We start from the raw sequence: 10,871 nt of genomic DNA, 5'->3' as shown, positions 1-10,871 counted from the left end.
TTTTTAAGAATAAAACAAGTTTAATTCAAAATAATCCTGCCAAATTTTAAGGTCCAAACTATATAGGAGATAAAAGGTATCTTGGTGTCTCTTTATTTGAAAGAGGAGCTCATGTAGTCCTGGCTGGCCTCAAATGAACTAACCAAGAATGACCTTGAACTCCCAAGTGCTAGACTTACAAGCATGTGCTACCATGCCCAATTTTATGTTGTGCTGGATATTGAACCTAGAGTATTCATGCATGCTAGGCAAGCACTTTCCAGCTGCTCTCTGCTCACCTCCCCATCCCAGCCAAGCCATTTTTAACACTTGCTTACAGACTTTTGATGAGCCTGATCTGATCTCAGCAATCAGGTTCTCCTGATGATACCAGGTTAAAATAGCCACCACATATCTTGCTGGCTCACCATAATAAGACAGGAATAGAATGGAAATGTTCAGAAACTAAATCAGAACCACAGCCACTTTTTGGTCAACAAGAAACAAAAGTTTCTAAATTCAGGGGATTATAGGGGAAAGAAAAAAACAAGCCACGTGCTGTCATCCTGCTGAGTCTGTCTCTTAACTATATTCCCATAAAGCTTGCAGCAGAGAGCAAAGATGGAATTCTGAACCAGATTATCTAAGGGGGCATTCTTAGCAAAAGTATAGCATGGGTTTTTGGTTTTTTGTTTTTTTTTTAAGAGTAGATTTTCACTCATGTAAAGCTTTTGAGTGATATTTGGTAATTATTGTAAAGCTGTTCTGTGTAAAAACTTACTACTTTTTAAAAAATTTTCTCCCAAGTCTAGATACTTTGTAAAACTTAAGTCATTTTAATAAATAAAATGTTTTGTCAAGGTGGGTGAATGTGTTTAGGTGCATGCATGCATGCATGTCATCTTCAGACAGTCACTGTGGAAGCCAGCTGCCACAAATTCATAATACTCCCTCCCCAGTCTCCTAAATGCTGGATTTAGAGGTATGCACTGTAATACCTGACGAAGAACAAAACTCTTAAAACTATATGCACATTAGTAGTAGTAAATACCACTTTCTAGACAGTAAAAGAAATAACAAATTTAGTTGGGCTTGGTGGTGCACGCCTTTATTGTAAGGCAGAGGCAAGTGGATCTCTCTGAGTTTGAGGCCAGCCTGGTCTATAAAGAGAGTTCCAGTACAGCCAGGGCTGTTACACAGAGAAACCCTATCTTAAAAAAAAAAAAAAAAAAAAAAAAAACCCAGAGAGAGAAAAGAAATACAACTTTATTATGAAGCCATAGTGTCATTTTAATAATGTTTATTAACTAGAATTGGATTTCCTTTGACTATTAGATTGTACCATCTTATATTTCACAGTTTATGTGAATACTTGGAAAATTATTACTCACAAATGTTGACTTGCATGTATATGTGTATAAAAAGTATCCTGAGTCCATGGAATTTTTAAAATCCCTTTGATAAGACATTTTCACCTTCAGAACTGAAGGATTTCTATTGATTTACATTTATATCATGTTTAAAGTGAAGGGAAAAATCAATTGTTTATTTAACCTTATTAAACTGATTAGTACCTTCTCACAAGCGTGCCCCCAGGAGACACTTTTTTTTTCACTCGATGCTTCTCTTTGGTAGACTCAGATGAGTCCTCTTCCTATGAACAAAGAAAAGGAGAGTCAAATAAAGCTTCATGCTAACATTCTTCAACAGCATCCAAAAAGGAAAAAGGAGCCATGCTAAGTATTTTCCGCTCTGATTAAATTTCCTTTAGGAATTTGTATAACCACATTCCCAGATCTAAAGGACTAGTGTTTCGTGTTGTGCTGGATCATAAGACTGGGAGACACCTTGGAAAGTCATTCAGTGCCATCTCTGCTTAATATAAACCCCAAAGGGAGCAACTTGTCACTTCTGCTTTGATCTTGACTACACTGTCTGCATACCTGTGATGCAGAATGCAGTAAAATGACTTCATTTGGAATCCTTATGGAGCCTACAGGGCCAGGATTTATACTTCTCCATTCCTGAGTTTTTGTTTGTACAGTATTCCTTTCCAGCTTTTTTCATTTTCCACTTTGTCCATTGTTGTTTTATGTTTTCGTCTCTTTTGGGGGCCCGCCACCCAGCTCCCAAATAAATCACACATGCAGGCTTATTCTTAATTATGAATGCCCAGCCTTAGCTTGTCTTAGTTTCTTGTCAGCTTTCCTTAAATTATCCCACTATCTTTTGCCTCTGGGCTTGTTCTCTTACTTCTGTAAATCTTACTCTTACTCGGTGGCTTGCTGTGTAGCTGGGTGGCTGGCCCCTGGAGTCCTCCTCCTTCTCTGGCTCCTTCCTTCTTTCACTCCTCCATCTTTTTCCTTCTCTCCTCCCAGATTTCTCCCTCTATATCTTCTCTCTTACCGCCAGCCCCACCTATCCAGTTCTTTATTAGATTATCAGGTGTGTTAGAAAGGCAGAGTAACACAACTTCCAGAGTTAAACAAATGCAACATAAACAAAAGTAACACACCTTAAAATAGTCTACTACAGCCCATTCTGAAACTCTCTCATCATTTTGGTATTCACATGACCTAACACACAAGAGTCAACAAGTGCTATAGGAGGAGCAAAGGCGGGGACAAGAGCACAACACATGTCACTGGATGTTGTCATTGTTGAATACTTCTAGTAAAAAAGGCTGTGCCTGCCAGTGAGCCTGGGGCAGGCTACATGCTCACGAATGGTTGGCCAACACTAAATAGGCTCCATGATTTGGTTTTGTCTTAGTTTTTTGGTTTGGATGTTTTGTGTGTGTGTGTGTGTGTGTGTGTGTGTGTGTGTGTGTGTGTGTGTGTGTGTGTGTGTATGCTTGAAATTTGTACAGTTTATATGAAGTGGAATGGGGGTCTGGAAAGAGTAGGGGGTGGGGAGGAATATGACCAAACTATACTGTACAAAAATTTTTAAATGAATTTTAAAAAGAAAATACCTTATTTAGGCAAGACAGCTAAATGAACACAGGTGTTCCTAAAACAGCCTTTCTGGCACATGTCCTTGGGAAGAGCTCATGGCTAGAGTTACTTCCGAAGGTGTTCCTGCCCGTGTCATTGCTAACTCTTGAACACTAGCATGTGAACATGGAAGCTGCTACTATCCAGTACAACCTGGAAAAACAAAACCGTGTTTCCACACCCTTCCCTCTGCTCTGTTCCTGAAACTTAACTTGGAATCATCTGAGTCTTAAAGACAAAATGTGTCAGAATTGTCCACAACTCCCATCAGAAAATGAGAGAGAATGGCTTACAATGGCAGTAACAGTGGTGGAAAAAGCACGCTTGGATTTGGAGCTAGGCAGGTGAAATCGCAGCTATCTAACAGACTGTTGTAACTTTACAAACTGTTTTATCTGGCACTAGGTTTCTCAATTAGCATGCTAAGCAAAAAAAGCTTGACATTAAGCCTGATATATAATTAAATCATAATACCTATTATTGATGATGAGCGAGATCTCAAAGTGTGTTAAATGATCTCATGAAACTTAAATTTCAGTACTGTGGGTAAAGTGGTCAACCTCACTAAAAAAGTGAGACACCCTCAAAGCAGTATAAAGTGCTTAATGGGAAGAGTATCTGTGGTTAGGAGCCTTGGGACAGAGTAACAGATGACTCCTAGGGACTTTATGGGGCAGATTTGATAGGAGATCTTGAGACGGAAGAACAAAGGCTTGGTGCGGGAAAGTATGTGCTAAGTTGGGAAAGTATGTGCTAAGTTTGAAAAGGCTCTCCTACATAAGAAGTGACAAGTATAGGGCTGATAAGGTAAGTTGTCAGAATCCAAATTGAGGAATCCACTTCGTTCAGAAAAAGATTTTTAGAACAAAAAAAATGACAGGAAACCAAGCTGACTGTTTACTCAAATGTATTTGGGTAGGGAAAGACTAGATACTAAATTCTGTGCTAAGAGTTCATGTATTAGGGCAGCAGCAAAAAGTAGACCATGCTGGTGAGCCACAGTTTATGGTTATAGGGAAAGAAATGTAGGGAAAGCCTCAGGAGTCCAAAACTGGCCAGGTGTAGTGGTACACACCTTTATCCCAGCACCTGGGAGACAGGGGCCAGCCTAATCTACATAATGAGTTCTGGGCCAGCCATGGCTACATAGAGAGACCCTGGTCAAAATAAATAAATAAATAAATAAAGTAGAAAAATAGGCAATTAAGAAAATAGACCTGGGGGTGAAACTCTGGTCTTGATGTTAAGTTTGGTTTTAGACAGTTTTAAATTAGACACTGCTAGGAATTTCGGATGGAAATAGTCAGCTATTGGTCCGAACAAAGGGAGGGAGCCCTAGTGAGAGCATTATACTAAAGTACAAGTTAGTCTTTGTATACAGAAGTGGAAATAAGATCAGACCAGCCTGGGCTACCTAGTGCATGTTAGGTCTGGGGTATCATAAGACCCTGTCTCAAGAAAATTATAAGGGGGCGGGGAAGAAGGAAGACACATATATACAAGTATGTGTCATGGATAAATGGAAATTTTTTCTACATCTCATGAACTAAACTGTTAGCAGAGGCTTCATCTGGGGAACATTTATCTGGTTTCAACATCTTGCAAGCAACTCTATTATGTCACGATCCTGAAGTGATTACGAGGCTAATGATTAGTTTGGATAAAATAAAGCCTGGGAGTTTGTTACAGATCAGACAAGGTGGCAAAGGTCTAAACAATTTATCCATGGCAACTGAAGAAAAAAACTGCGGTAAAGGATGAAAATGTTAATGTTTCTCAGTCCCCATAATGTCAGGATAAGCTGTCCCCAGAGCCACATCACAGTGTGTTTTCAGACTGTTTTCCTGTGTAACAGCCCTGGCTGTCCTGGAACTCGCCCTGTAGACCAGGCTGGCCTCGAACTCAGAGCTCCACCTGCCTCTTCCTCCCCAGTCTGGGATTAAAGGCGTGCCCCACCACACCCGGCTCACAGCATCTTTTCTTGCAGAAGATCGGGAATCAAAGCCTAGTCAGTCTACTGAGATTGAACGGCTCTAAGTTCCCTGCTGACAGAGAAACACTACTTTTCTGTCCTCATTCTATGCTTCTTGTTCGTGCAGGTGTTGCTGATATGGGACTTTGTGGGGAGGTTGTTTCTTCTACTAGAAAAATTGACACTGAATGGAACCACTATTTAATTTCTTTTTAAATTTAATCACTATTTAAATTCTTGCCCTTTGGGTTTTGGCTTTTTTTTTTTTCATAACAAAAGTTATGCATTTGAAACTCAAAATACAGCTCCAGACAGTAAAAAATAATACTTACAGTGGCAAAGAGCATCAAATTCACAGTCTTGATGTCAGTTCTAGAAAGTATAGTTAGCTCTAGTTTGCAACACAAGTTCAAATAGGCCAAAAGCTTACCCACATCAAAAAAGATTATAGACAGGATTCAAATTCTGCCCCAACTCAAAGCTCAAAATCTTAGCCTCTTCTATATACCATTTATCAAGAAAAAGAAATGTATTAAGAACACCAACCATAGCCACGACACTGGGGACCTGAATTTTCTCCAGCGTTTCCTTGAGTTGATCCACCTCTGCTCGGTATTCGTCCAGTTGACTCTCTAACTTTTCTCTGCGGAGCCGCTCGTAGGCTAGCTGGTCCTGCAGCTCTTTGATGGTCCTAGCAAAGATGTTTTCTCAGTCAATCATGATTTACCTAACAACTATTTTTGTTAAGTGTGGAAAGCATCTATACTTTGAGTTTAAAACAAATAAAATCATTTATTTGTCAACTGCATTTAGGGTCTTATATGAATCAGCAGTGATTTAAGTACTGGGAATGAGTAGTGACCAAAAATAAATAAGCAAAATACATGATATGCAGGAAGGTAACAAGTACTAAGAAGGAGAAAAATAAAGCAGGAAACAGTAATAGAAAATGTGGAGCAGATGATTAACACCTCTGTGCTAGTAAGTTTTTATCAACTTGACATAAGCTAGAGTCATGTGGGAAGAGGGAGCCCCAACTGAGAAATTCCTTCCATCAGACTGCCCAGGGAGGGGCATGCCTGTGGGACATTTTCTTGATTAAAATGAATGGTGTGGGAAGGCCCAGCCAAGCTCACCTGGACGGGTGACCCTTAGGATATAAGAAAACAGGCTGAGCAAGCTATGAGGAGCCAGTCAGTAAGAGCTTCAGTTCCTGCCTCCAGGTTCTTTGCCTTGAGTTCCTGCCCTGGCATCCCTTTAACAGTGTGACTTGGAAGTATAAACACTTTCCTCCCCCCAAGCTGGTTTTGGTCAATGTTTCATCACAGTCACAAAAAAGCAAACTAGGGGTTGGGGATTTAGCTCTGTGGTAGATCGCTTGCCTAGCAAGCGCAAGGCCCTGAGTTCTGTCCTCAGCTCTGAGGGGAAGAAAAAAGAAAAAAAAAAGCAAACTAGGACAGAAGTTGGTACCAGAGTGGGCTATTGATGTTGTTAGTAACAGGCAAAAACACCTTGTTCTAAGTACTGCTATTTTGATTTCAGACTCCATTTTACTTGTAGGGTGAAACAAAGTTCACATCCCCAAGCCCTAGGGGAGCTGGGGACCTTCTAATAGCTGACCCACCTCCTCCTTAAACAGAAATAGTCTGTTATGCATCTTTGGTTCTCTAGAAACATTATGGCTGTTCCTAACAACATAAGGAACAAATGAATCTGATTGGTTAGACTGAAAAGCTTACATTGTATGTCATTTAACAGTGATGGAACACATAGGGAAAGCCCCCAATCTTTGAATCCTGATTGGTGGAAAAATGTAACTGTAACTTGGCACAGATGTTTGTGGGGTTTGCACTTAAATATTTGCTGAAATGCACATTTGGGGACAAAGTCAGCTCCCGAGTCTGTACTGTGGTCTCTGACCAATTAGTTTCTGTACTGCCCTGCAATAAATCTTGCTTTTCGGAACCTGTGTCTGCTTGGGTTGATTCAGAGCCTTGGACCCACAACACGGTGACAGATCTGGCCATGTTGTTCTAGGGAACACTGTGGAAGCTTTCAGAACTTTGGGTTCTAAGTACTAAAAGCTTAATGAACTGTTGTAGGAGCTTGGAAGTAAGAATGGTGAGAGATGTAGGATGAGCTGTTTCTGGAAGAAGCAGAGACTCTATCAGGGCCATTCCTGTGATCTATCTGAGCTAAGATCTATGGAAGCCGGCCTGTGCTTCACTGCAACAGCGATGCCCTCAGCTAGGGCTGGAGTCAGCTGTGACTAACAAGAGCCCAGCACCACTGGAGGGAACTGGGTTTGCTAGCCTAATTAACACTGGTTAGCTGAGGCTGAGGAAGCAGCCTTGATTAACAAGAGGTCAGAATTACTGAGGTGAAGTGTTCTGACAAGTATTTCTCGGGGTCAGCACATGGAGGCTGTGGTCCAGTCGTGGGTCAAGGAGGTATCTTAAGCCAGAAGTTGAACTTGGTAACACTTAAGACTCTCCCAGGTTCCAGGCATGTGGCACACACCTTTAATCCCAGGATGCAGGAGGTAGAGGCAGGCAAATTTCTGTGGACTATATAGTGAATTCCAGACCGCCAAAACTACATAATAAGACCCTGTCATTATTTTTTTTAAAGTAACAATTTATGTTTTGTTTTGTTTTCAAATCAGGATCACTCCATTTAGCCCTGGCTGTCATGGAACTCACTATATAGACTAGGCTGACCTCAAATCACAGAGCTCTCCCTGCTTCTGCCTCCCAAGCACTGTGCCACCATGCCAAGAAGAAGGAAAAAAACCTTTTAACTCTTAAAGTGTTTTAATTTTTAAAAGACATTAGGACTTTTAAAAGTTATACTATGTTTTATATTAAAATATTAACATGAGAACTTAGGGATGAACAAGAAAGGTTGGTTTAATAATTACATATTTGTGCCAAACTGACCAGGGTCAATTGGGCTGGTCAGTTTTTTGTCAATATCACAAACGCACATCTGGAAAGAGGGAACAACAAATAAACCCTTTCCTCCTCCAAACTGGTTCTGGGGAGTGTTTTATCACAGCAACAGAAAGGGCAACTTCATATACAGTGGCTAGGGAGACTTTACTGAAAAGAGATTTGAGCCACGTCCTGAAAGGAATGAGAGAGAAGTGTTTAGACACTGTGGAAAGATCATTCCAGACAGTAGGGAACAAGCCCTAAGAAAGGATTCTGCCTAAGCAAATACAAGAAAGCTACAGGCTAGCATGGCTGGAATAGTTTAAATAGGACAGTCATGTAGACTAGCGATAAAGAGAACCAGAACAAATACAGCCTCTCAGTCAGAGCAAAGACTGGCTTTTATGAGTAAAACAGGAAGCCAGGAGAGGGCTTGACATTGCAACATGATCTCATTTAAGCTTTCCTATGATTTTTCTGGACGTTGTGTTAAGTACAAACTACAGGGTAAGAAGTATGGGTAAACAGCAGAGGTCAGTGAGTTGAGACACCTATGAAGAAAATGTGATAATTATCCAGATAAAAGATGCTGTGACTTGAACCAGAGTTTCTGTCACTATAACTGAATGGTGAGGATAGCATGTTGGGCCTACAATTTAGTGAACAAAGAAATGGATTTCATAATTTTTTGACTGGGAAGTTCAGCCTAATGAGAATGTTTACAGACCTTGTCACCTATACTGGCTGAAGGATTTAAAATAGCTGTGGTCTCAAGAACTCCATAAATAATGCCAATTTTACAAAATGAAAGTAGTTTGGAAGACTGGAATCACAATGACATGAGTATGTTTAGCACTACTGAACTACACACTTAAAACTGCTGATATGGTAACTTTATGTTAAGCCTATTATTCCACAACTTTTAAAACGTCTTAAAGAACTCAGGAGGGGAAAGAATGGAACCTAACTCTGGCAGAATGAAAGAACACGTTTCTGGTAAGAAAGCCCCACGTGGGATTCATAGGTACTGAAATACAAAGCACTGGCTTTAAGGACCCTACTTCTCAGCCTCCAGCTGTTCTTTCCTCTGCTGTAGCTCCTCTTCTGTTATCCCACCCAAGTGTTTGAAGTTGCTCTCAGCGATTTCCAGAAGTTGTCTCAATTCCACAATTTTCTTGTGGGCTCTCACTGAAAGACAGTTGAATCAGAACCTAATTTAGACAACAGCACATATTTAGACAACAGCACATATGCTTACAGGATGGTGATTCTCTCTCAACATTTTTCCTTCTTTTTCTTTGCAACAGCCTTTTTAAAAATATTTATTTATTTTATGTGTATGAGTGCTTTGCCTGCATGTATGTCTGTGGACTACATTCATGCCTGGTACCTGAGGATGTCAGAAGAGGGCATTAGATCTCCTGGGACTGGAGAACAGATGGCTGAGAGCCTCCACATGGGTGCTAGGAACCAAACCCAGGTCCTCTTCAAAAGCAAAAAGTATTCTTAACCACTGAGCCATCTCTTCAGCCCCATTTGCTTTTTTAATAAAAGCAAGTCTACTGTTTATGGAAGGACTTGATGGAAGTGTGGTACATATGCAGAGGAATAAATATCAGTGATGCAAGCAAGGAAATGCCTAGTTAGAGGATTCTTTGTCTGTTATTGGAACAGATACCAGATAATTATGATACTGATATTATAGGCATGATGGCTTAAAGAAGCTTAATAGTGTTTTAAGATGAAAAGTAAGTACTAGCCCATGTATTATCTACTGCATGTCAGAAAATTAGTGAAAACTCATGCCAGCACCTTCAGTTTCTCCCTTGATTGAACTCAAAATGGAAGGATCTCCCATGTCCCTGAAAAATAAGCCTAAGACTGTACCTGGAGCTTTTAAATATTTTTAGAGGAAAAAAATCTAGACATGACTTTCAAATTTTTTTTAGAAAATATAGTTTAAGCACAACTATAGATTCCAACCAGAATAACTAAAAGCACCCTCCAAAGATCAAAAGGAAGGAGAACTGACATTTTCTGAGCCTCTGCCATAAGCTAGGCAGTTCTTATTCATTAGAGTATGAAATGAAGTCTTGTAACAATTCTGTCAGGGTAGCAATATCAACATTGCTGATTTTCATAGATGAGGAAACTAAGGTTCTGATAGCAACAGAGCTAAAAAGTGGTGACGCTCTGATGTCTGAATCCATTGCCTAAGACCTACTGTCCACTCACTACATAGCTGCTTGTGCTTAGATTAGCCTCAACTCAAACACTTTCTTCTAACTTTGCTCACCACTCAGAGAGCCACTGAAATCATCCTTCTCATTCACTAGAATAAACCACAACTCCCTGACCAAACACAGAAGAAACATCAAGGTTACATGGCATGGAAATACTCCCTTCCAGATGCGGTGACAAGAGCATTATATAAAGAAGTCTGAAAGCCTATGTCCACTTGCTGGGTGACTTTGGACAAGCAACTTAGCATCTCTAAACCTAAGGCGCTTTGTAAGTCAAATAATATGATACTCTATAAGTGTTTCTTAAGAGAGAACACAGATATAATCATTCCCATACACTTACTGTGATCAATGGAAGTTTGGTAAACTGTAAAGTTCTACAGAAATATTAACCTTTCAATATTGTAGAGTCAAATTTCTGGCACAAGAGTTTAGATGCCAGTAGCTGAAACATCAGCAGAAATGCCACAGAAACAAAATTTGCTCTAATTACCAGACTTCTGTTTAGTTCAAGAAATTTTTAAAGCATAATACCAATAGAAACCAGAGCCCCACTGGCTTCAGGGTATCTACCTGTGTCAACATGTATTCTGCGGGTAGGAGGAGCAGTCTAACTTAAACTAATTGAGAAGGTTTGGGTGGTTGTCCATTTGTTATGGACTGCACCAATCTCTCTCAAAATTCACATTAAAGCTCTATATTCCAAGGTGATGTTATGTGGAGATAGGGTTTTAGAAGGTGATTGGGG

General features: G+C 40.1%; 1 protein-coding gene across 4 annotated transcripts in view; it reads right to left on the bottom strand.

The window, feature by feature from the left end:
* Window positions 1-10,871, bottom strand: part of Ankrd42 (ankyrin repeat domain 42) — a 62,219-nt gene that overhangs the window by 13,989 nt on the left and 37,359 nt on the right. For 3 of the 4 annotated variants that reach the window (XM_052712515.1, XM_052712514.1, XM_052712516.1), the window contains exons 10-12: window positions 8,942-9,068; window positions 5,494-5,638; window positions 1,554-1,633 (exon numbers count right to left, since the gene is read on the bottom strand). In XM_052712515.1, coding sequence (XP_052568475.1) covers window positions 1,554-1,633; window positions 5,494-5,638; window positions 8,942-9,068 — 352 coding nt within the window. Of the gene's footprint in view, window positions 1-1,553; window positions 1,634-5,493; window positions 5,639-8,941; window positions 9,069-10,871 lie in introns of those variants that run through there. The other variant, XM_052712517.1, reaches the window with a different exon arrangement.

Source organism: Peromyscus californicus, unplaced genomic scaffold (genome assembly GCF_007827085.1).
Source record: "Peromyscus californicus insignis strain IS unplaced genomic scaffold, ASM782708v3 Scaffold_4__1_contigs__length_199733344, whole genome shotgun sequence".
Taxonomy (NCBI): domain Eukaryota; kingdom Metazoa; phylum Chordata; class Mammalia; order Rodentia; family Cricetidae; genus Peromyscus; species Peromyscus californicus.
Note: the sequence above shows the minus strand (reverse complement) of the source record. Positions and strands in the feature narration are given on the sequence as shown.